The sequence below is a fragment of the Chrysemys picta genome, chromosome 13, assembly GCF_011386835.1.
Source record: "Chrysemys picta bellii isolate R12L10 chromosome 13, ASM1138683v2, whole genome shotgun sequence".
Taxonomy (NCBI): domain Eukaryota; kingdom Metazoa; phylum Chordata; order Testudines; family Emydidae; genus Chrysemys; species Chrysemys picta.
In genome coordinates, this window is record NC_088803.1 from 93,210 (window position 1) to 117,113 (window position 23,904).

At 64.7% G+C, this 23,904-nt stretch overlaps 2 protein-coding genes and 2 non-coding genes across 8 annotated transcripts in view; all 4 read right to left on the bottom strand.

Annotated features, from left to right (window-relative positions):
* SUPT16H (SPT16 homolog, facilitates chromatin remodeling subunit) overlaps positions 1-1,944 on the bottom strand; it is a 19,066-nt gene extending 17,122 nt beyond the window's left edge. The window contains exon 1 of the mRNA XM_065565287.1: positions 1,823-1,944. Coding sequence (XP_065421359.1) covers positions 1,823-1,888 — 66 coding nt within the window. The 5' untranslated portion in view covers positions 1,889-1,944. The remainder of the gene's footprint in view (positions 1-1,822) is intronic.
* A 692-nt stretch (positions 1,945-2,636) lies between these two features.
* CHD8 (chromodomain helicase DNA binding protein 8) overlaps positions 2,637-23,904 on the bottom strand; it is a 28,310-nt gene continuing 7,042 nt past the window's right edge. For 3 of the 5 annotated variants that reach the window (XM_008177136.4, XM_065565284.1, XM_042843810.2), the window contains exons 4-38: positions 23,423-23,790; positions 22,841-22,955; positions 22,353-22,541; positions 22,058-22,126; positions 21,790-21,845; positions 20,363-20,480; positions 18,717-18,800; positions 18,222-18,359; positions 16,693-16,814; positions 16,305-16,548; positions 15,792-15,965; positions 15,375-15,518; positions 14,209-14,464; positions 13,847-14,060; positions 13,435-13,630; positions 12,948-13,115; positions 12,538-12,717; positions 12,080-12,190; positions 11,341-11,549; positions 10,860-11,059; positions 10,566-10,722; positions 10,203-10,292; positions 9,917-10,020; positions 9,578-9,692; positions 8,936-9,011; positions 8,600-8,654; positions 8,176-8,380; positions 7,741-7,949; positions 7,100-7,621; positions 6,081-6,220; positions 5,534-5,776; positions 5,128-5,241; positions 4,729-4,908; positions 4,086-4,211; positions 2,637-3,707 (exon numbers count right to left, since the gene is read on the bottom strand). In XM_008177136.4, coding sequence (XP_008175358.2) covers positions 3,531-3,707; positions 4,086-4,211; positions 4,729-4,908; positions 5,128-5,241; positions 5,534-5,776; positions 6,081-6,220; positions 7,100-7,621; positions 7,741-7,949; positions 8,176-8,380; positions 8,600-8,654; positions 8,936-9,011; positions 9,578-9,692; positions 9,917-10,020; positions 10,203-10,292; positions 10,566-10,722; positions 10,860-11,059; positions 11,341-11,549; positions 12,080-12,190; positions 12,538-12,717; positions 12,948-13,115; positions 13,435-13,630; positions 13,847-14,060; positions 14,209-14,464; positions 15,375-15,518; positions 15,792-15,965; positions 16,305-16,548; positions 16,693-16,814; positions 18,222-18,359; positions 18,717-18,800; positions 20,363-20,480; positions 21,790-21,845; positions 22,058-22,126; positions 22,353-22,541; positions 22,841-22,955; positions 23,423-23,790 — 5,868 coding nt within the window. In that variant the 3' untranslated portion in view covers positions 2,637-3,530. The remainder of the gene's footprint in view (positions 3,708-4,085; positions 4,212-4,728; positions 4,909-5,127; positions 5,242-5,533; positions 5,777-6,080; positions 6,221-7,099; positions 7,622-7,740; positions 7,950-8,175; positions 8,381-8,599; positions 8,655-8,935; positions 9,012-9,577; positions 9,693-9,916; positions 10,021-10,202; positions 10,293-10,565; positions 10,723-10,859; positions 11,060-11,340; positions 11,550-12,079; positions 12,191-12,537; positions 12,718-12,947; positions 13,116-13,434; positions 13,631-13,846; positions 14,061-14,208; positions 14,465-15,374; positions 15,519-15,791; positions 15,966-16,304; positions 16,549-16,692; positions 16,815-18,221; positions 18,360-18,716; positions 18,801-20,362; positions 20,481-21,789; positions 21,846-22,057; positions 22,127-22,352; positions 22,542-22,840; positions 22,956-23,422; positions 23,791-23,904) is intronic. The other 2 variants (XM_024113570.3, XM_024113571.3) reach the window with 2 other exon arrangements.
* Positions 5,346-5,453, bottom strand: LOC112061064 (small nucleolar RNA U6-53/MBII-28). The gene has a single exon (XR_002890088.1). It is a non-coding gene; the product is annotated as a small nucleolar RNA U6-53/MBII-28 (small nucleolar RNA).
* Positions 9,096-9,198, bottom strand: LOC112061065 (small nucleolar RNA U6-53/MBII-28). Its single transcript, XR_002890089.1, has one exon. It is a non-coding gene; the product is annotated as a small nucleolar RNA U6-53/MBII-28 (small nucleolar RNA).

Here is a 23,904-nt window from a genome sequence, read left to right on the forward strand (position 1 = left end):
GTGTCTCAGGGGCAGGGGTCCTGGTGGAGGATCCCGGAGGAGAGCTCCCAGAAGTGGGGTTCCAGGAAGTTCTGAGGGGCTGCCGGGGGGGGGGGGGGGCAGGGATGATCGAGACCAGGAGGGGAAAGGGGGCAGGGAGGTCCCGGGGGGCCGAGTCCCAGGGGGCCGTCGGGGTGGGGGGGGGCGGGAAGAGATAAGCGAGGCCAGGAAGAGAAGGAGAGACGGGAAGGTCCCAGGGGGGCAGGGAAGTCCCGGGGAGCTGCCAGGGGTGGGGAAGGGATAAGCGAGGCTGGAGGGAGAGGGAAGGTCCTGGGGGGGGCTCTCAGGGGGGCGGGGAGAGGTCCGGGGGGGGCTGCTGGTGGGGGGGGCGGGGATAAGCGAGGCCGGGGGAGGGGGGACAGGGAGAGGTCCCGGGGGGCCGAGTCCTGGGGGGCTGTTCGGGGGGTCGGGGGGCTGCTGGGGGGGGCGGGGATAAGCGAGGCCGGGGGGGCGGGGAAGGGAGGGAAGGTCCCGGGGGGGGCTGCCGGGGGGGGAAGAGGTCCCGGGGGGGGGGGGGTACGGGAGCAGGCAGGTCCCGGCGGGGACTGCCGGGGGGGGGGGCGGGGATAAGCGAGGCCGGGGGGGCGGGGAGAGGTCCCGGGGGGGCTGCCGGGGGGGGCGGGGATAAGCGAAGCCGGGGGGGAAGAGGTCCCGGGGGGGGGGGTACGGGAGCAGGGAGGTCCCGGCGGGAACTCCCGGGGGGGGGCGGGGATAAGCGAGGCCGGGGGGGGAGAGGTCCCGGGGGGGGGGGTACGGGAGCAGGGAGGTCCCGGCGGGAACTGCCGGGGGGGGGGGGGGGAGAGGTCCCGGGGGGGGTACGGGAGCAGGGAGGTCCCGGCGGGACTGCCGGGGGGGGGGGGCGGGGATAAGCGAGGCCGGGGGGAGAGGTCCCGGGGGGGGTACGGGAGCAGGGAGGTCCCGGCGGGAACTGCCGGGGGGGGGGGGGGGAGAGGTCCCGGGGGGGGGGGTACGGGAGCAGGGAGGTCCCGGCGGGAACTGCCGGGGGGGGGGCGGGGATAAGCGAGGCCGGGGGGGGGAGAGGTCCCGGGGGGGGGGGGTACGGGAGCAGGGAGGTCCCGGCGGGGACTGCCGGGGGGGGGGGGGAGAGGTCCCGGGGGGGGGGTACGGGAGCAGGGAGGTCCCGGCGGGAACTGCCGGGGGGGGGGGGTACGGGAGCAGGGAGGTCCCGGCGGGAACTGCCGGGGGGGGGGGTACGGGAGCAGGGAGGTCCCGGCGGGAACTGCCGGGGGGGGGGCGGGGATAAGCGAGGCCGGGGGGGGAGAGGTCCCGGGGGGGGGGGGTACGGGAGCAGGGAGGTCCCGGCGGGAACTGCCGGGGGGGGGGGAGAGGTCCCGGGGGGGGGTACGGGAGCAGGGAGGTCCCGGCGGGGACTGCCGGGGGGGGGGGAGAGGTCCCGGGGGGGGGGGGTACGGGAGCAGGGAGGTCCCGGCGGGAACTGCCGGGGGGGGGGGGAGAGGTCCCGGGGGGGGGGGTACGGGAGCAGGGAGGTCCCGGCGGGGACTACCGGGGGGGGGGGGGGGCGGGGATAAGCGAGGCCGGGGGGGAGAGGTCCCGGGGGGGGGTACGGGAGCAGGGAGGTCCCGGCGGGAACTGCCGGGGGGGGGGGAGAGGTCCCGGGGGGGGGGTACGGGAGCAGGGAGGTCCCGGCGGGGACTGCCGGGGGGGGGGGCGGGGATAAGCGAGGCCGGGGGGGGGAAGAGGTCCCGGGGGGGGGGGCGGGTACGGGAGCAGGGAGGTCCCGGCGGGAACTGCCGGGCCGCACCTTCCAGTTGCCATAGAGACGCTTGACGCGGCGGTAATAGGCCTCGCGGTCCAGGCTCAGCGCCATGGAGACTCCGGCTCGGCTCGTCCCCGCGCTCCAGGCCCCGCCGCGGCCCCTCGCCCCCGGAAGCGCCTCCTGACACCCCGCCTCCCGGGACCCACTTCCGCTTCCGGGCCGGCGCCTCGCGCCCGCGGGGCTCCCCCCCCTTTATTTTTTTTCGCGGTTTCCCCCCCCCACACCTCCTCCTAAAACCGCGCGGCCCCGCGACGCCCCGCCCCGGGCACGTGATCCCGCCACGCATGCGTAGCCTGGACACGCCCCTTCCCGCGTGATCAGCACGTGGTTACGCCCCGCGCGCCCTCGACCACGTGACACCCTGGCTCCCATGCGGAGCCCCCCGCCCCGAAACGTGATGCGCGCTCGAGAGGGGGGCGGGCAGGGCCCCCCCCCCGTGAGCTATGGCGCGGGGGGGCAGGGGGGGCCCGGGGCCAGGCTCGTCTCCCACTTTGTGGCCCTGGAGGAGGCTGGGACAGGCAGCCCAGACTGTGGCGCCAGCGAGGGGCAGGCGCAGGTCCTGGCCGAGGGCGGGGAGCAGCCGGGGGGGGGGGGCGCTGCTCACACCCCCACCCCTCCCCCCCAGGGGAAGGGGCAGCAGGAGGGAGCCAGACCCAAAGGCCCAGATCCGAGCCAGGCGCGAGGCCGGTGGGGCCAGGGCTGCTCACAGGACACAGCTGCTAGGAAACCAGGCAGAGACTTGCTCCCTCTGCCCAGCCTACAATTCCTCCACACCCACAGCATAGGCCAGCCTTAGGGGATTTTTTTTTTTTTTTTTGCACATTTTGTTTCTTTTATTAGAAAAAAAAATCCAACTACAGGAAGCGCTAACCCAGGCAGCCCCACCCCCCACCCGCTCCAGCCACATGGCAGCCCCCCACAGGGTCCCGGCCCCACCACAGCAGCCCCTCCCCACCCATATTACACAAGACATATTACATATTTATATAAATATAGCCCCCCTCCCCCCCCCCCATACAATACAGCATTGAGCCCTGCACAGCTGGGGCTGAGGATAGGGGCTGCCACCCCTCGAAGGCCAAGTAAGGAGCAGGGATGCACACTGGCCGATAATGCCGCAGGTTGGGAGGTGACCCCAGCTGGGGCCTCATACTGGGGTGCAGTTTTACTGGCCAAGCCCACATACATCTAGCCCAGGGAGGCTCCCCTGCCCCAGGACAGGGTCTGTGCCCATTCCCATCATCCCAGGCCAGGGCAGAGTCCCCCCCCTGTACACTGAGCCCCAGTAGGGGAAGAGGATTGTTTGATGGATGCTGAGGGCCCACCATAGGGTCACTCCAGCCATCCCCCACACAGTCAGTAAGTTCCAGTCCCCTCTTCCATCTGTTCAGCTCAGTCGCCCCCGTCATTAGCACCATCACTGGAGTCTGAGTTGGCTGGCATCATGGGGTCATCGAGCAGGGAGAAGTCCTGTTCTGAACTGGCGTAACCCTGAGATAAGTCATCTATCTCATCCTCCTCATCCTCTTCCTCATCAGGCTGCGGGTGCCCCAGGGAGCCCAGGTGCACGTGCGGGCCTGGGGGATAGCTGCCATGGCCCAACCCTGGGTGCAGCAGGGATCCAGAGGAGGAGGCTGTAGGGAAGGGCATATAGGGCAGGGAAGAGCCAGGGGCTGGTCCAGGCTGGAAGGGACTATGTAAAGACAGGGGCGCCCATAGCCCCCAGCTGGCTCCGCCCAGCCCCACCCATCAGGGATACCATCTTGGACAGCTCCACACCAGCCCGGCGACCCCGTAGCTGTTTCAGGCCCCCCTCGGATTCCAATGGCCCTGGCAACAGCCGGCTCATCACAGGGTCAGTCATGAAGCCCTGGGAAGGGAGAGAAAGGGGAAGAGTTAATGCTGCAAGGCTGCCCCCCCCAGTCCAGTACCCAGTACTGCTATGGGGCTAGCCTGCCCCCAGCAAGGACAGTGGACCCTTCCGCCCCGCAGTTAGAGATCCCCCACACTGTCACACCCCTCTCCCAAGGGAGCAGACACCATGACTGGAGGGATCTGGGGGATGAAACCCAAGGAGAGTCCAGGCAGATACGGACCCAGCCTCTGGGCCCTGCCCTTGCAGGGGGTTAGAACAGGCTGTATGAAGGTGAAGGGTAAAGGTGGGGGGTAGATCAATGGGAGGGGGCCAGGTGAACGCTGGATGAGATGGAAGGGGGTAGATAGGGAGGGGTTAGCACCTGCCTCTCACCTTCTTGCCGTTGTGGGAGCCACTGGCCCCAGGGCCCTGCTCCAACCCCGGCAGGCAGCTCAGCTCTACTGTGCCTGTCTTTTTACACCGGTGCCACTTGTGCTGCTTGCGCCGATCTTCCATGTACTGGGAGGTGGGAACGGGGAATGACACACAGGGATCGGGGCAAGAGAAAGTGACAACTGGTTATTCGGCTCTGGCTTTGCTTCCCCAGGCGGAGCAACTGCTCAGGGCCCCACCTCCCTGAAGGGCCTCTACCTGACAGCAGCCCCATGACACCAGGGGGCAGTAGCTGTCAGAGCCTCCCTCTATTTGGGGCCTATCAGAGTCTATCCCCAGAGGGGCCTGAACCTGCTGAACACTCCTGGAGTGTGTTCAGGGGGCAGTTGTGTCTCTGGGAGTAAGGGGGCAGTTCTGGCAGATCACATGGCAGGGCGGGAGGGGGGCGGGGAGAGAGAAGAGCAGCAGCAGGGAGGAAGAGAGGCATGTGTGCATGTCCGTGTCCAAAGCCCATTTCTCTCCCATCTCCAGACCGGCACTGGGGAGCAGGAGCCCAGGGTGAAGAGGCAGGAGGGCAGGAAGCTGGGGCCCAAGGGCTCTCCGGCATGGCCCTGACAGAAGGGAGGGGCGGGGTGACACTCACAGCCAGGAAGCGGGGGTCAATGGCAAAGTCAGGGTGTGCATGTAGCCAGGCCTCCAGATCAGCTCGGCGTGGGGCCGCCTCCCCCACCAGCAATGTCCCATTCGCTTTGTGCACCACCGGGATCCGCGCCTCCAGGTCGATGTCAGGGCCCCGCAGCCCTTCCAAGCACTGCAGCTCCAGCTGGGGCAGACACCCCCAGTCAGGAGAGTGAGACCCCACAAAGCCCCACCAGCCAGGACAGAGACCCCCCCCCAGCAATCCCACCTCCCCAGGTACTACAGCTTCCATGAAGGCAGACACCCCTGTGCATACAACCCCCCACAGCCCTCCCAGGCTCTGCAGCTCTTGCTGGACTCAGAAACCCCGCACCCCCTCTGATATGCTCTCCCACCCCCTCACCTCCACCAGCTTCTTGCTGCTCTTCTTGTGGCCTAGCGGGTGCGGGTGCCGCTCATGTAGAGCGCCATTGGGGATCAGCTTATGCTTCTGGAATGTCAGCTTGATCCCCTCCTCCTGGGGGGAGACACAGGGTCAGCATGGGGGCTGGGAAACAGGGGCCAATGCCACCCCAGCATGATCCCCCCCCCCCCCACTGTCCCAGACCCACAGGGGAGCAGGCACCTCAGGTCTCCATGAGAAGTGAGTTTAACTCATTCCTCCCCAGGGCAGAGCCACATGCACTGCCAGGGAGATGTCGGTATTAGCATGGCAAGTCATCACAGGCACCACCTCTGGAGAGACATCCCCCATAACCCCCGCCCTGCCCCCCCTCCCATGGGACTGGCACCCCCAAACCTCCACTCACGTCCTTGATCTGCACAGTGAACTCCTTCTCCTCGGGGCTGTGCCGGAGCCGGGTGTACAGGGCTGGCGCTTCGTCCTGGGGGCAGGCATGGGGAGCAGGCGAGCTGGCGTAGTCACCTGGCAGCCGGGGGGCAAGGTCTCCCCCATGGCCACCGCAGAGCTCCTGGCTGCGCTGACTTGAGGGCCACTTCCCCGACAGCACAGCCTGGCACACCAGGTCGATGCGGTTAATGAGCACCCGGTCCTGGGGGAGACAGGGGTGTCAGTATCACTATGGCAACCACCCCATTACAATGAGCCACGTAACCATGGCAACCCCTCCATTCCTGCCCAGAACTATGGTAACCTCCCAACAATACTGGCCTCGTAACCATAGTAACACCCCATCCCCCCCCACAGAGCCACAGCAACCACCCCATCAAAACCTGCCATGTAACCATGACAACCCCCACACTCCCCCACAGAACCTACCCCCAATCCCCCCAATGGCCCCACCCAGCTCCCCAGATGATTGGGGCTGGGTTTGTGTCTCCCTCCCCCAGCAGTACCTTGGGCCACTCGTGGGCACGCTGCCGCTCCTGCAGCAGCAGCTCCGGGGCAGTGGGCTGGGGAGAGTCACCCTCCTGGGAAGTGGGCAGGGAGAGCAGGGACTCCTCCTCGGACAGCTTCCCCCCGCATGGCATGGTGCCTGGGGGTAGGGAAAGAGGGGGGTGGTGAGACGGACATAACACTCCCCATGGACAGCTTCTCCCCGCAGGGCACTGTGCCTGGGGGTGGTGAGACAGACACCCCGCCCCCCCCATGGACAGCTTCCCCCGCAGGGCACCAGACGTGGGGAGAGACGGACACCGCCCCCCCCCCCCCCCATGGACAGCTTCCCCCCCGTAGGGCATCAGGCCTGGGGGGTGGGGAGAGAGACACGTTCCACCCCATGGGCAACTCCTGCCACAGACGGCATCGTGCGTAGGGGGTGAGGGTGGGGGGAGACACCTCCGCCCCCCACTCCTGCCACAGGGAGACGGAGGCCTCCTGCTTCCCATGACCAACGCCCATCCTGCAGGCTTCCCTGCCTGCAGAGAGAAAAGGGTGAGGAGGATGCAGAGACGGACCGACCCACCCCCACAGATAGACCTGCCCCCACCCCCCCCAGGGGCTTGTCCCTCAGGCCAGGGGACTTCCCTGCACTCCAGAGGGGAACACCTTGATATCAAGGGGGGGGGGGGATTCCTGGCCTTTAAGGGCTTCTGGAGGTGGTCCAGGTGGGCACCCCCACTTCTCATCACAGTCACTGGAACGGGGGGAGGGGGGGGGGGGAGAAGAGACCTGGCTTGTGGGGTCAGGTCACTCACCCTCGTTTGCAGTCAGAGCTGGCTCAGGGGGATCCCTAGCTCAGTCTGGGTACAGGGAGGAGGGGTATGGGGGTCCCACACTCCATGCGGTCCTCAGAGCAGGACAATGACCTGGACGTGGAGGGCAGAGGGGATCCCTGGCTCAGGGAGGGTATGGGTGACCCAGAGGGGATGGGGTGGAACCCCAGGGGGAGGAGTACAGGGGGTCCCACACTCACCCCTCTCGTCGTCGCTGTCCTCCGAGCAGGACGACGACGACGACCCGGATGTGGAGGGCGAGAGCTTCCCCAGGTCGAGCTCCGAGTCCGAGTCATCAGCTGAGTCAGGCTTGGGGAGAAGCACAGGCAGCAGCGGGGCCGGCAGCTCGGGCGTGGGGGGCAGGGGGGAGGCGGTGGCTGCTCCAGCACCCCCTGCAGGGGGTTGAGGCGTCCCAGCCCGGCCATGCAAGTAGCTGAGGCGGGCAGCCAGAAAGGAGAAGTCGGGGTCCTGCATGATTGTGGTGTCGGTCTGGCTCAGCCCATGGCGTGCTGCCCCCTGCAGCAGCTCCCTGTCGTGCCGCCTGCACTCCCACCAGGTGGGCAGCTCAGGGCCCGGTGGCTGGCACAGGGCCAGGCGCTCCTGCAGCAGCGGGTGGCACAGGACCTGTTCCCGCAGCCGGCGCAACAGGTCCACGCGGTACAGCGTCCTGGAGGCCCGCTCCTCCGAGATGGGCTCGATGAACAGCGTGGGGTCCGGGGACTCTGTGCGGAGAGATGGGGGGGAGGGAGGGGTCAGAGACTTTGGGAGCCCAGACCCCCAACTTACCCTATCCTCACCCTATCCTATGCCCACTCAGGGCTGCTGGCAGACAGACACTCACCGTCGCTGGCGGCCGGGGGCAGCCGGCACACCTGCCGGCACATGGCCACAAACCCATGGAAATACTTGGTGAGGCTTTCGTCTGTCTTGCGGTCGAGCCGGGCCAGCGCCCGGAAGCGGCCCCAGTGGAAGCGCAGCGTGTCAGGGTCGTACTCCACCCCGAAACTGGACACCACGCGGTAGAAATCCGACTGCTCCCGACGCGTCCACCTGGAGGCGGGGAACAGGAGAGCCTCAGCGGGCCCGTGGACCTGAACCAGTCCCTGGGAAGATGCACCTCTGCCCCAAGCCCCCCAATCCTCGCCCCAGATCCCAGAACCAGGGCCCCCCATCCTAGAGGCCTGTGGTGGCTGCAGGGTGCGTGTCCCATCTCTAAAGCACCCCCTGGAACAGGGTGGGGCTCCCCCCCTACGGCTGCATGTTGCCCTGGCCTCACCGCTGCTGCTTCTCCCGGCGCACCATCTCCTTGAGCTTGCAAGCTGCCTCGCAGCGCCGGCGCCGCCGGTCCCCCCGCTCTGCGGCTTCCATCTTCAGCTGCTCCTGCTTGTAGCTGCGCTGGCAGGCGGTGATGAGGCGCCGCAGGCGGGCCGTGAGCACTGAGCCCGGCGGCCAGAACAGGTGCCCGGGCTGGGCCGGCTGGCCTGCAGGGGAACAACAGGGGTCAGAGCCCCCCCATTGCACAGACCCTGCACCCCAACCCCCCGGCTGGCCTGCAGGGAGACAACAGGGGTCACAGCCCCCAAATGCACACAGACCCTGTACCCCAAACCCCTCCCAGCCAGCCCCAGCCTACACGCTACGGGACAGTGCCCACTTTAACCCTTTCTGTGCTCCAGCCACCCTCTTCCCCACCCCCTTACCTTCATCCCCATCCACCACCGAGATCTCCTCGTCCAGCAGCATCAGGGGATCACCCTGGGGGTGGGGAAGGAGAGACACATTAAGGACTGGGAGTACTGTGCCCTTCAGCCATGTCACCCACCCCCTGCCTGATACCCAGCCTGCTGCCTGCTCCAGACAAGGATGCCCCCAGGAGCCAATGGGGGGCTGGGTTATGGCGGGGGGAGCAGGGGGTCTGTGGGGATGGGGAACCCGGTGGGGAGAGGGTAGAGGGGGACAAGGTGGAGCGCTGTGGAGAGGGACCTGAGGGCAGAGGAGGACCCTGGGGCGAGGGGGTGGCTAGGAGTAGCTCTCACCTCATCGTCCTGCTCCTTGGCCGGCCCGGACAACGGTTTGTATTCGGGGTCCTCGCAGTCTTTGTCAAACTCCGCCCTGAGGCCCATGGGAAAGGAGGGGTTAGTGACCCCCCCAGGAACTGCCTCCAGCTGGGCCCCCTCCACAGCCCCTGGGGGGCTGGTGCCTCAGAACTCCGTGAGGAGCAAGTTTAACTCATTCCCCGCCAGGGCAGAGCCAAGTGCTGCTGGGGGGTCGGTATTAGCATGGCAAGTCATCACAGGCACGCCCCTCCGGACAGGTTACCCAGGCCCCGCCATCTTGGCTGCCACTCACCCCCCCCAACCCCCGTGCCCAGGCTCTGCCCACTAGACCCGTCAGTCACCTAGACCAGAGGTTCTCAAACTGGGGGTTGTGACCCCTCAGGGGGGTCACAAGGTTATTACATGGGGGGTTACGAGCTGTCAGCCTCCACCCCCGAACCCCGCTTTGCCTCCAGCATTTATAATAGTGTTAAATACAAAAAAGTGTTTTTAATTTACAAGGGGGGGGTTGCACTCATAGGCTTGCTGTGAGAAAGGGGTCATCAATACAGAAGTTTGAGAAACATCACTCAACCCACCCCCGTGCCCAGGCCCCACCCCTACCCCTAGACAGTCACTCACCCCTCTCCCACATCCAGGCGGTGCTCTGCGGCGATGGCCTTGTCATCGGGGCGCCCGGCCTTCTCCAGGAAGCAGAGAGCGGGGTCAGCTCGCATGGTGTTGTACTTCTCGTAGCCTGGGGGGAGGAGGCACAGGTCAGGGTCAGCACCCCACTGCCCTCTCTGTGCACACAGACACACACTGGGGCCAGAAACAGCCTTCCCTGGCCCAACCACTCTGGGACTGTTCACTCCCTTCCCACCGCATGCACAATTTATCCCTCCCCAAGTGAGACCCCCCTTCCCCCATGCTGTCAACCTAGGGGAGTTGAGTCCCCTACACCCACCCCCACACACGCACCATGCTTGAAGACCCCAATGAGCAGGGACTTGTCGGCCTCAGCATCCCACCAGCCGGTTGGCACCTCCAGCTGCTCCACCAGCGGGAACCAGATGTCGATCTCGCTGGGAGGAGAGGGGGGCAGAGAAACAAGTGAGACGCAGGTCCAGACGCAGGGAGGACGGACAGACGGGGGGGGGGGGGGGGGGGGCCAAGAGACAGGGACGGACCAGGGACAGGGCAGCAATGAGGGGCGCAGGGGGGAGGGGCAGTGGAGCACAGCGTGGGGGGGCAGAAGGTACATTACCTTGCACCAGCACCAGCCAGCACCTTGCTGGCCTGGTCCCCAATCACCTCCTGGCGCAGGTAGTACAGCATCCGCACTCGCAGCAGCACCCTGACAGAGACACATCACAGGGTCAGAGAGAGCACAGAGCCCATACTGGGGAGTAAGATGCCTGGGCCCCATCCCCAGCCGGGGGAGGGCAGCTCGGACCCCTAGGTCCCTTGTACGTGTGTGTGTGTGTGGGGGGGGGGGTGGAGAGAAGGAGAGCTGGATGTCTGGGTCCCCTGCTTGTACTAGTGTTGAGTGTGCACGCTGGGGGGAGGGGGCCTGGACACCGGGGTCCATGTGCATGTTGGGGGGAGCCCAGACGCCTGGGTCCCTTACTTGTTGCACTGGTGCTTGAGGTGCTTCTTGTAGCTCTCGTCCTGGAAGAGTGTGTCGGGGTTGTACTTGCGGATCCACTCGGCTTTGTGAACGTCAAACGTGCTCTGGGACTTCACCTTCTTGCCCTTGCGCCCCCGGGGCACGGGGATTGACAAGCCTGGAGGACAGATGGACAGAGAGGTCAGAACGGGGCGGAGGGCTGGCGGGGCGTCGCACCCAAGGAGCTCCATGGCTCCTCTATGAGGCAGGCAGGCGTGCAGGGAGCGAGCTGGGGGGTGGGCTGGGAACCCTCACCCGAGTGGTTCTGAAGCTCCTTGGCCTTGCCGTTTTCAGCCGGGCTGATCAGGTCCCAGATGAAACCCTTGATGTTCTCGTCGCCTCGATAGTGCAGCAGGCAGTAGACCAGGATGGCGCGGCAGATTGTCTCCACGTCCCGCTCCGACAGGCGCCGCTTGAACCGCCCGTGGGACAGGATCTCTCGCCAGCGGCCCCAGCTGTGGGGAGTTGCACGGGTCAGCGCTGGCCCTGAGACCCCTCCCCCCAGTGTCCCGTGGCACGAGGAACCCGGCCATAGCAAGCCCTCAGACCAGCACCTGCAGCCCTGGGGGATTGGCTGGGTCAGCGCCGGCCCCGAGACCTCCCCCCAAATATACCCCCCAGTGTTCCCAACCATGAGGAACCTGACCATACCAAGCCCTCCTACCAGCATCTGCAGCCCTGGGGGACTGGCTGGGTCAGCACCGGCCCAGGGAACCCCCAGACAAGCCCTCCTCACCCGTAGACCAGCAGGTGCTTCTCCACGCGGAAGCAGTCCGTACGCCCGTATGAGTGGTGCAGGGGGTGGTGGCGGTCATGACGCCTGGAGCGTGGCCGCTCTTCATCCTCGCTCTCCAGGTCCGAGAATTCCACCAAGTCGTCGTCCTTCAGGGTGCTGAAGTGCCGGGTCTGCTTCCGCACGCGCGGCGTGTCAATCACCAGGTTATTCTGGGGAGGGGAGGGATGGTTACACCTAGATTTGGGGGGGGAGGGGGGAAGCACACAGGGAGAGCTGCCAGCCCAGACCCCAGAACCAGCTCCTGCTGTAGGAGGGCAGCTCTGGGATACGCCCCCCACCCCTCTGGCTGGGAGAACCTCCTGCTGCCCAGACCCCCTCTCCAAGGTGGCTCTGGACACATTCCCTTTCAGGACAGATTGGGGATTTCGGGGGGCCCAGGGAAGCCTGGGAGTGAGATCTAGAGCCAGGGAGCTGTGGGGGCTCACAGCACAGTGGGAAGCAGCCCCTCCTCCTGGTAGGGCTCCGACCCGATGCTTATCCACATTACTGGGGCGACTGTGTCTCTATTTGCCCAGACTGCTGTGGGGATAGGAGGCTCTGGGGGCCCTAGCAACCCCCCTCCCCCACCCGATGCTCCCCAGCCCCTCTCCCCACAGCTGAAGAGGGCACGTTCCCCACCCCCAACACCCGCTCGAGTGCCCGGTCCCATGCCCCCTTGGGCCCACTCCTCTCCCCCAACCTTGCTGTTGAGCAGGTCCAGGTCCAGGTCTGCTTTCTTGGCCCATTTCTGCCAGAAGTTGGGGTCGTCCAGGGCGATATCTGTGCGGTTCTCCGAGGCCACGAAGCTTGCCTGGTGGAGGGAGCCAGGGGGTTAGTTGTGTGAGTGTGTGTGTGAGAGAGAAAGGTGGGGGGGGAGGGGAGGGGGTAAGGCGGCAGTGCCGCCCCTGGATCTCCAAGCTACAGTGTGCCATGTGTCTAGCCATCCCATGTGTCCCTCCGCGCTTCCATTCCCCACCCACAGGCTGACCTCCGAGTGTGTCTGTCTGTCCCTCCCACTGGGATGCAGGTGAGACATGCCCCGCAGGTCAGTGGGGAGGTAAAGCTGGACCATGGTGAAGGGGGAACTCCTGCACTGTCTCCAGAGAGGGGTGTTGGGGGCATCTGCAGGAAGGATCTGCGCAGGGGAACTGGGGGTACCTTGGCGAAGGTGGAGCCCTTTCCCTCACTCTCAATGGTGATAGTGGTCGTACGGCGCAGCAGGATCTGGTCAATATCCTCCTCGCAGAACTTGGAGCCCTCATCGTCCTCCTCCATGATGGCAGCATAGGCCCCCTTGCGCAGCAGGTCCTCGATCTCCTTCTTTGAGAACTGCTGGATCTGGGGAGGGGAGGGGGACAACACACTGTTCACACGGGTACCCCCAATGTCACAGCCCCCTCAGCCCCCCAGAACCTCCTCCCCACCATGCCACCACCCCAGCCCACGGGTACCCCCAACGTCACAGCCCCCCCACCAGCCCACCTCCTCCCTGCCACCCTCCTGAGCCCACCAGTCCCTCGCCCTGGGGCCGGATTGGAGCCATGCCACGGCTCCCCGCGTGCTCTCACCCCGGCGATGCTGCCCTCGCGCCCGCTCATGGACTGCAGCACGGCCTTGTCCAGCCCCAGCTTGAGGCTGGCCTTGTCGAACATCTCGCGCTCATAGGAGTTGCGGGTGATGAGGCGATAGACCTTCACCGCCTTGCTCTGCCCGATCCGGTGGCAGCGCGCCTGTGCCTGGGGAGAGAGGGGCATCAGGGCGCCTGGTGCATTCAGCAGGGGAGGAGCCGGTGTCTGGGGCGCGGGACCCAGAGCGTTCTGAGGGGCAGGGAAGGGGAGTAGCTAGGGGACAGTGGTTGTTGGGCCCTGGAAGTGCACAGGGGGTGGGACAGCCCCAGGGGATGCTAAGGGATGGGGCTGGGTTGTGGGGTAAGAGAACACTCAGGGACCCCAGAGTGGGGGAAGACACTGCAGGGAGTACAGGAAGAGAAGGGCATGACCCCCTCGTCAGCTCTTGGAGGCAGCACACAGTGGGGCAGGGGAGGGTCCCCAGTACCTGCAGATCATTCTGGGGGTTCCAGTCCGAGTCGAAGATGATGCAGGTGTCGGCTGCCGTGAGGTTGATGCCCAGGCCGCCCGCCCGGGTGCAGAGCAGGAAGACGAAGCGGTCCGAGTCAGGCTTGCTGAAGCGGTCGATAGCAGCCTGCCGCAGGTTCCCCCGCACCCGTCCGTCAATCCGCTCGTACAGGTACCTGCGAGGGAGGGGCCAGCACCGTGTTTACGTAGTGATGGAACTCCATGCCCCACTGCACCCCCAGCTTCATTACCACTGATGACACCCCTTCCAACCTACCACAGCCTGTGTTGATGTATGCCCTACAGCAGAGCTAAGGTCACTTCCCCGATCCCACCCCCTGCTGGGGGAGCGTCTGTTCACACACAGGCCCTAGAATAGCAGGTGCCCTCACCGCCTCTGGATGAGGTAGTCCTCCAGGATGTCGAGGCAGCGCACCATCTGTGAGAAGATCAGCACCTTGTGGCCGCCCGCCTTGAGCTTGGGCAGCAGCTTGTCAATGAGCACCAGCTTGCCGGCTGAGCGCACCATGGCCTGGAGGTGCAGGTCATGGGGCACGTAGTGCGGGCAGGAGTCCCGGAACTCAGCCAGGATCTTCTCCTCCGCGCCTGACGGGGAAGGAACAAGTGGGCACGTTACTCTGGGGCCCAGCATTCCCCCCACCCGGTCCCACTGAGATGGCCCCATTGCAGGGACAGGCGCCGGCAGTGAGGGGGCAGCGCTGCCCGAGGGGGAAGCCCCCGCCCGGCCCCTCACCGTTGATGAGATAGGGGTGGTTACAGCACTTGCGGAGCTCCATCATGGTGTTGAGCAGGTTGGGCATGTTGGTGTGCCCCGCCCCCTTGGAGAGGAACGAGAAGTTCTTCTCCAGGATGGCCCGGTAGTATTTCTTCTGGATGTTGGTCAGCTCCACCTCGATGATGGTCTCCTGCTTGGGCGCCAGGTTCTTCTCCACATCCTCCTTCAACCGCCGCAACATCATGGGCTTCAGGATGGCCTGGAGCTTCTGCACCTGGGAGCAGGGCCGGGGCAGTCAGCACTGGGGCGGTGGGGGTGGGAACACGAGGGTTGGGGGAGGAGCCCAGGGCCGGGAGAACAGGGGGCTGCGGTCTGGGATTGAGGGGTACTGTCAGTGATGGGTGTTGTGAAGAAGAGACAGAGAACAGGCTGGGATAGGATGGGGGCAGGGAGTGGTGTGTGCGGGGTAGACAAGAGGCTTGGGGCGTGCAGGCGGGGTGGTCTGGGACAAGGCGTGCGGACAGAAGTCGAGGTGCTTGGGGCATGCAGGCAGGAGGGTGGGGGAGGAGGGGCTCGGACGGCGGGGCAGGCTGAGGGGCTCGGAGAGGGCAGGGCGGTGGAGCCGGACAGTGGGGGACAAGGGGCTCGGGGAGGGCAGGGCGGCGGGGCGCAGAGGGGCTCGGGGAGGGCAGGGCGGCGGGGCGTGGACGGTGGGGACAAACGGCTAGGGGCAGGCAGGGCGGCGGGGCACGGAGGGGCTCGGGGCGGCAGGGCACGGAGACGGCAGGGCGGTGGGGTGCGGACGGCGGGGGACGAGGGGCTCGGGGAGGGCAGGGCGGTGGGGCGCAGAGGGGCTCGGGGAGAGCAGGGCGGCGGGGCGTGGACGGTGGGGACAAACGGCTAGGGGCGGGCAGGGTGGTGGGGCGCGGAGGGGCTCGGGGAGGGCAGTGCCGTGGGGCGTGGACGGCGGGGTCAAACGGCTCGGGGCGGGCAGGGCGGCGGGGCACGGAGGGGCTCGGGGCGGCAGGGCATGGAGACGGCAGGGCGGTGGGGTGCGGGACGGCGGGGGACGAGGGGCTCGGGGAGGGCAGGGCAGTGGGGCGCAGAGGGGCTCGGGGAGAGCAGGGCGGTGGGGCACGGAGGGACTAGACATGTGGATGGGGTGGATACCCGCCCGCCCTTACCTGCTCCTCTGTCTTTAAGTCCCCAAAGTCCTTTAGGAACTCTGCCTCGGAGGGGAACTGCGAGGGCTCCAGGAAGTGCAGCAGGCTGAACAGCTCCTCTACCGTGTTCTGCAGCGGGGTGCCCGTCAGCAGCACCTTGTGCTCCTGGCATAGGATAGGGCGTCAGGGGGCAGCCCCATTCTACCCCTCCCCCCAAAGAGCCCCACGGAGCCTCCTAACCCCACACAGCCCCCAGAGGCAGGGCCCATGCCTCACAGAGCCCCAAAACCCCCACTCAGGGCCAAGCTCAGGGCAGGAAGCGCCCACAGAGGGAAGTCCACCGACAGCTCCAGCCGAGCTCCACCACAACCCTCCTTTCCCTCCCCCAGGGTCCCCCCGCCCCACCTCCCGGACACTCTGGGGCCCCAGTTGTCCCACCAGGTCCATGTGCTTGCTGTCCAGCAGCTTGCAGTTGCGGTTCTTGAGCCGGTGGGCCTCGTCGATGATGACACAGCGCCACTCGATCTCCCGCAGCTCGGGGCAGTCCGACAGGATCATCTCGAAAGTGGTGATCAGCGCGTCGAACTTGTAGGCGCCGGGGATCAGCCGGCCCTGGAGGAGGGCAAGGGCAATCACATGATGGGGGTGGGGTGGGTGGGCCACATCCAAGAACAGCCTCCCCACAACATGCCAGGCCAGGAAACCCACCTCCTGGGGCCGTGAGACCCTCTCCCCACACCCTTCCTAGCTTTCCCTCCCCCTGTACCCCAGAGACCTGCGCCCTTCCCAGAGCTTGGCCTGCTGGGACCCCTGCTCCTCGCCCAGGAGTCCTTGCATTCCTGCAGCACACGTGTATGGGTGTCCACGCCACCGAGGGTCTGCCCCTCCCTGCAGTACACGTGCATGTGTCCGTGTCCACGCCCCCGTGCGTCTGCCCCTCCCCCCCCGTACCCGGGAGTCCTTGCAGTACATCTCGTACTGCTGGATCATCTGGCGGGAGGCCAGGCTGCCATGGTAGACGATGCTGTTCATCTCGGTCCACGTGTTGAACTCGCGCTCCCAGTTGGTGATGGTGGAAAGGGGAGCAATGACCAGGAACGGGCCCCGGATGCCCACGTTATAAACCTCCTGCAGGAAGGCAATTGACTGGATGGTCTTCCCCAGCCCCATCTCATCTGCCAGGATGCAGTTCTGCCTGTGGCGGGAGAAAAGGGGGTCAGCATCCCCCCAACTACCTCCTCCCCCCGTCCCAGCCCCTCTGCCGGGCTGCAGTTCTGCCAGCTGAGTGGGAGACACAGAGCTAACCCCAGCCTCACCTGCCCCCCCAGACCCAGCTCACCTGTTGTACCAGTTGAAGAGCAGCCAGTTGACCCCCTCGAGCTGATACTCCCGCAGCTGGTTGCGGTTCTTGTACTCGTGGGAGAGTTCCAGTTTTTTCCAGGAGATGGCCTGGGGACGGGCCTGGCGGGACAGGGGGGGACACCATCAGCATGGCGGAAAGAAGCCCCCCCTACACCAGCGACGGTGGAGAGGGGGCTGCCCAGAGGGGAGACAGGTGCTGTCACTCACCATACCTGGGTGTTCCAGGTGCCTGGGAGGCAGCTTGGGGGGAAAGGGGTGATGGCAGAGCCGGCTTGGGATGGGGGGAGGGGGGGTGGCAGGATGGGGGCTGTCACTCACCATTCATTTAAGCGGGGTGGCTGGTGGGTGGAGCCAGGGTAGGGGGTGGAGCCACAGCTGTTACTCCTCCTGCCCCTGAGCTCAGGGCCTGGATACATTTGGGCTGAGGGGGCGGAGCCGGTGTCTGATGGGGTGGAGCTGGGGGCTGTCACTCATCACGCTGGGTAGAGTTGCCAGGCCTCCGGTTTTTGCCCGGTTGAAAAGGGACCCTGGTGGCTAGGGTTACCATACGTCCGGATTTTCCCGGACATGTCCGGCTTTTTGGGCTCCAAATCCCCGTCCGGGGGGAAATCCCCAAAAGCCGGACATGTCCGGGAAAATCGGGACATGGGGGCCGGCGGGGCCGGGGGCTCGGGAGCCGGCGGGCCGGGGGTGCTCGGCCGGGGGCCAGCGGTGCTGGGCGAGCCAGGAGTGCTCGGCCGGGGGCCGGCAGTGCTGGGCGGGCTGACCCAGGCTGGAGACGTGGGGGGCGGGGGGGCGCCAGACTGGGCCGCGTCTCCTCCCCCCCACACTCCCCTTACCTGCTTCAGGCTTCCCGCGAATCAAATATTCGTGGGAAGCAGGCGAGGGGGTGGAGACTTTGGGGAAGGGGCGGGGTTGGGGGGCGGGGCTGGGGGCGGGGCCCCGTGGAGTGTCCTCCTTTTGGAGGCTTAAATTATGGTAACCCTACTGGTGGCTCCAGTCAGCACCGCTGACCGGGCCATTTAAAGTCTGGTTGGCTGGCTCCTAGGCGGAGGAACAGCCATGGTGGCTCCATGTGCTGCCCCCGCCCTGGCTCCGCAGCTCCCATTAGCCATGAACTGCAGCCAATGGGAGCTGCAGGGGCGGCGCCTGTGGGAGGGGGTGGCACCCGCGGGTGCAAGCAGAGCCATCTGGTTGCCCCATGCCTAGGAGCTGGACAGGCCGGTCGTTTCCGGGAGCCACCCACACCCCAACCCCCTGCCCCAGGTCAGAGCCCCCTTCTGCACTGCACCCAGAACCTCTCATTTCTGGCCCCCCCAGGAGCCCTCCCTGCATCCCAACTCCCTGTCCCAGCACAGTGAAAGTGAGTGAGGGTGGGGGAGGGGGGATGGAGTGGATGGGGCCTTGGAGAAGGCGCAGGGCAACGGTGTTCGGTTTTGTATTATTAGAAAGTTGGCAGCTCTAGTGCTGGGACTGGGGGGGGTGGAGCCAGAGACTGTCACTCACCACACGTTTGAGCTCAGGGTGCCGGGCCTGGATGCGTTTGAACTCACGGACCTTCCCCTCGTCCACGTCCTCCTTAAGCTCCCAGGTACTGTCCTCATAAGGCAGGGAGCACCACTTCACCAGGTAATAGATCACTGGCTGCGGGTACAGGGACAGGCCCATGGTCACAAGGGGCTCCCACAGCACCCAGCCGCCACAGCTCATCCCTGCCCCACCGAGAGTGTCAGCTCTCTCCAACCAGGCCAGGGCCATGTGCAGCGAGGGGAAAATTGGGGGGAGGAGGTCCTCACTGGTGCCTGTTCCCAGTCCCCAACCCCACCCCCGGAGCGAGTTTCCTTGGAGCTTCACTCCAAGCCCCAATAGCCCCCCATAAATCAGGGGGGTTTGGAGCCCCAGAGCCTTGGCCTCTGCCCCAGACCCCACTTACCCCCCACACCTCACTGTCCCAGTTTCCCCTTCCCCACACAGCTAAACCCTCCACCCCACCCTGGTCACCTCTCCGTTGTCCTTATCAACACTGTGAGACTCATCCAGGATCCGGTCGACCTCCACGTAGTCAGGGTTAAAAGGCTCTTCATCCTGGGGAGGAGACGTACATAACTCCCCTCGCCCTGTCCCCAGTCTCCCTGAGGGCTGGCACTCACCCCGTCCTGGCCGGGGACCCCCAGTTCCCACCCGCCCAGTCCTCCACTGCTGCGGGGAAGGAGTCAGTCCCATGGCTGCAGTGCCAAACGGACCCCTGGATGCCAATGGGCAGAGGGCACGGCGGGCATAGGGCTTCACAGGGGCCTCCTGGGTCAGTTAGGTGTGTCAGAGCTCACCAAAGGGTGGCAAGTGAGGTCTGTACTGCGAGCCGGCAGCCCACTGGTCACTAATCCTTGGGAAACGCACGTACAGAGAACATTTATAGAGTTCCGGGTCTGTGCTGGAAATTATGTTCCTAAGGGCTTGGCGTTAGGGTGGCAACACCCTCGGAAACGCTGCTTTCAGGCCAGCGGGACCAGACACTTCTCAAATACTCAGAGACTTTAAGGCCAGGAAGGACCATCGTGATCGTCTAGTCTGACCTCCTGCACGTCGCAGGCCCCAGACCCTCACCCACTCCTGCAACAGACCCCACACCTCTGGTTGAATTATTGTCGTTCTCAAACTATGGTTTAAAACTTCAAGTTACAGAGAATCCGCCATTGACACTAGTTTAAACCTGCAAGTGACCCACGCCGCAGAGGAAGGCAAAACGCCCCCAGGGTCTCTCTGTCTGGCCATGTGGTTATTGTCTGCCTCACAACGTGCACCTATCTGCAGAAGAGATTGCAGCATCTACAGGAATGACAGACAGCGGGGGCATCCTGTATAGGAGGAACAGCCGAGGATTTCTGCTGCACCTCGGAGTGCAAAGCGACGCACTCCAGTGCCTTCACCTGGGAGGCAGCCAGCCAGGGTCACAGCCAACCTGGCCGCAAAGTGCTGCAAAGAATCTGGGTGAGCAATACTCATCGAGACAGGAGAGTCTCTAGCACAGTCAGTCCATGCTCTGGAATGGGTGGTGGTGTTTCATTTTCTAGTCACCCTCTCTTTCCAATACTTTACTTACTGCAATTGGAATCTCTACGCTTTGTTAATGAAACCATATCCTCGTTTTCACTACTAACCAGAGGTTCTCATCCTAGTTACCATTGCGGGTTGCATATGTAGCTCTGTTTGTTACATAGGCTGCCCCCCACTACCTGTAGGGCCCTGAGGGTGTCACACGGGCCGCAGTTGCGTGCTGACTGGGCCGCGGGCTGAGAACTGCAGCTCTAAATGTATCCAAGTGCTGTGCTGAGGGAGCGATGATCTGAGGGTGTCTTGCCTCTTTGGGAGCAGCAAGTCTGTGGATGCTGCGAGCGGCCAGGGGAGGCACGGAGGGCCCAGGAGCTGGGGCATGTCAATCGCTAACCAATACAGTAACAGTGGGGCAGGTGAGGCCCAGGGGGCAGTGCTTGTGTTGCCCATGGAGTTGGGGTGGTGGGTTGCCCTCACACTCAGGGCAGGGGGTAGAGAGGGGCCTCACAGCCTCGGGTACCCCCAGGAAGTGTCACCGCTGCTCTGACCCTGTGGTCCCCCCCATGGCTTTCACCCACCCGCCCGCCCCCTGGTACCTCGTGGAAAAAGTGCCTCATCTGGGTCATCTTGGTCTTGAAGCGTTTGAGTTTCTGGTGGATTCGCTTGTCCTTCTCCAGCTGGGAAATGGTGGCCCATTCACAGTGCAGATACGAGCTGGAGGAAGGGCAGAGGGGTTAGACAGACAGACAAACGGATGGACACCACATGAGCGATATTATACCTGGCCAGAAACTGGGAGTTTGAATTCCGTGCGTGGAAATTCTGATAGTGCTGAGTTTTCTCCATTCAGAATCTGAACAGAAGCAGAAATTTCAGAATCTCCCGAGAAACAAACCCCCCGAAACAAGTGTGACCCATGGGCATGAAAACCCGCCGTTTCCATAGGGTGAAGGTGGAGCCTTAAGAAGTTATGGTTTCAAGTAGTCTCATTTTATATGAAAACAGACAACATGATACATTGTGCTGGCGGGCGTCGACAGCGGCCATGTCCCACAGAGCTGGTGGTGCACCAGCCATCCTTCAGTCAAGCTAAATGGAAGGAGCAGTTCAATGCCCTGTTAGGTAGTGACGGCTGGGAGCGGTAGGAAACCATCCCCCCAGGCAAAAGGTCTGGCTGCAGAGGCAGGATCTGGGGCTGACTGGTAGCAGAGCTCTGTGTGTGGGAAAGCCGGAAAGCCAGCAGAAAGAAGTGATGCAGCGAGGAGTATGGCCTAGGGAGGGAGCTGAGACATGGAGCTCCTTGGGCCACAGGACTGGCCGTGGAGGCAGGCCTGGAGAGCACGGGCCAGGAAACTGCCTTATCGTGTCCCAGGGCACAGGATTGTGTGTTGGTTCTTTAGGACTGCAGCAAAGAGCAGACCTGACTAACACCAATTTCTCTTCATGGCCCCGGATTAAGAGAACCTGCCTGGGTCTTCAGGCCCCAGGATAATGTTCATAAATGGAACATCCCAATTTGGTAATAGAAAAGTTGAGTCAAAAGAGAGCCAGTCAAAATGAAACACTTTTACTTCCTGGACATCCCTGGAACGAGAATCTTCTTGTCAAAAGTTTGGTTGAAATTGTCACAGAGCCAACACATTTTTGGGCTTATTTATTTATTATTTTTGGAGAGAAACTATTCTGCTGAAAATGTTTCAACCAGCTCTAAAAGGCTCCCATGCTCCATCCCTTCGGCACCCTTGACCCTCCCCAACTGGGTGCTGGTGCCCACATGCGGTGCTAGTGGTGAGTGGCCACACCAGTGCCCCTGACACCCAGAGTCTGTGGCACTAGGTGCTCCAGATCCATCTGCCTCCTCCCCTCCCCTCCCCTCCCCCCAGGCCCTTGCAGGGGAAAACCAGAGCTTGGGAGATGCGGCTGCACCCTCCCCACACCACGTGGGGGCAGGTGGGGAGCTGGACTCAGAGCACTCCAGGGGGTAGTGGCACCTAGACGCCTTGGGGAAGGGCATGACACCTACTAGTTCTTGTATTTGACGAAGAATTCCTCTGCTTCCGTGAACTGCCCTGAGGGGAGCTGGAGAGAGAGACGGGGGGTGGGGGTTAGTGCTGCTGACACCCTGTACTAAAATCCCTAAACACCCCACCCCTCCACCCTCCTCCCCTGTGGCCAGACTGCAGCCAGCACCCCCTAGAGGAGAAAGGCCCCATATCCCAGTCCCTGGCCCCCTCTTGCAGGACCTGGTGCCTGGGAGGCGTCAGACCCATCCTCACAGCGTGAGCGCTCACCTCCTTCTTCACCACCCGCATGGACAGCACCTTGTCTACGATGGCAGCATCCTCCTCGCTGGGGTTCTCCTGAGGGCAGGGATGGGAGAGATTGGGGGAGTGGGAATTACACGCACACCCTGCCTTCCAGACTGCAGACTGGGCCCTAGCTGCAGCTGCATCACACTTCACAGCCCGAACACCCTTGGGGCCCCTCTTACCCCATCCCCAGGCTTACACAGGAAAGGTGTAGGGAACAGTGGTCCTGCTCCCCGCATCCCCCTGGGGCCCAGGCAGGTTGGGGCAGGGGACTCACCACGAAGAACTGCATGGAGGGCAGGGTCTCTCCCTCTGGCTCAGGGGCAGGGGGCTGTGGCGCGGGAGGCTGCTCGGGCCGCACTGGCCCCGTCACGTCCAGCTCCTCATCTTCCTCGTCGTCCGTGATCTTGATGTCCAGATCCTCGGTGTATTTCTTCCGCTTCACTTGCCGGTTGGAGCGACGTTTCTGGGGGTGTGGGAGTGGGGCACGTGTTAGAGACACCCCAGGACAGACACTGCACACAGAGCCCGGACAGAGCCCCCACATACACACAAGGGGTTAGAGGGCAGCGGGGCAGACACACACACCCACACACATGGGGTGCAGGGCACAGCCCCCTGCCCCACTCACTCCCCCCCCGCAGAGATCACAGTGCTTCCCTCCCAGGCAGGGAACCCAAGTGTCCGGGCAGCCTGTGTACCCAGGTCCCCCCGTGGGCAGTGCATCAACCCCCCCATACACCACGCACACCCCAGTCTCCTCACCTGGACGCTGCTTTCCTCCTCCTCACGGGGGGATGGAGCTGGCATGGCCTCAGTGTCCGAGTTATCAGAGGAGGCGTTCCGCTTCCGTTTCTTCCCCACTACGGGGGTGATGGTGCTGGGAGGGGGGGACGGGGACAACAGGGGACAGACAGGCAGAGTGAGGGGGGGCTGAGCTCACACCCCTTTGCGGGGGAGCGCGGGGGAAGGGAGGCCAGGGCTCCGCTCTGCTGGGCAGACAGAGCCGCTGCCCACCTCTCACCAGCATCCAGCACAGCTCCCACCCCAGCCCAGATCTAGCCCCAACCCCTCTGGCACTGGCTGCAGCTCCCAATACAACCCCCACCAGGGACCAGCCACCTGCCTGCACCCCCCAAGGGCAAGATGGGGTAGATGGGACCAGAGGGGCTGGGGAAAGGTGGGGTGGGGCTGGAACAGGGGAAGATGGGGAAACTCTCCAGCCTTCAACCCTGAGTTTCCTGTGTCTCTGGGCTGGGGCGGTCAAGTCTCCCCTGGGGGGGGACTGCATGATGAGATGGGGGCTCCGGATTGGGGGGGGGGGGCGGACTGTATGAGGGGTCTCACCTGGGCTTGCTGCGCCCCTTGCTTTTGCCAGAGCCCCCCTGGCCCCGGCCCTTGCGAGGCCTCTCCTCCTTGGGCCCCCCACGCTCGCCCTTGCGGCGCCGCTTGCGTTCGCCCTCCTCCTCGGGCCGCACACTGGGCAGCTCGTCCTCGTTCAGCACCCGGGGGATGTTCTGCTCGCCCCGAGCCCGCGCCCGGGCGATGGCTTCCGCCACGATGCGGTTCGCCTTCTCCTGCTTCTTCTGGTGCTCCAGCTTGCGGGTCTCCTCCGAGCCACCGCGTGTGCCATGGCTGGACAGCGCCGCCACCTCGCTGCTGCTCAGTACCTTCACCACGGAGAGCCCAGGCGAGCCACCCTGGGACGAGCCAGCCTGGGGGGACGAGACCATCACCCCCTGACCCAAACTCCCCTCAGACCCTGCCTTCCCCCCAGGGAGCCGCCCTGGGACGAGTGGCCTAGGGGAAAGTCACACAATAGGGATGGG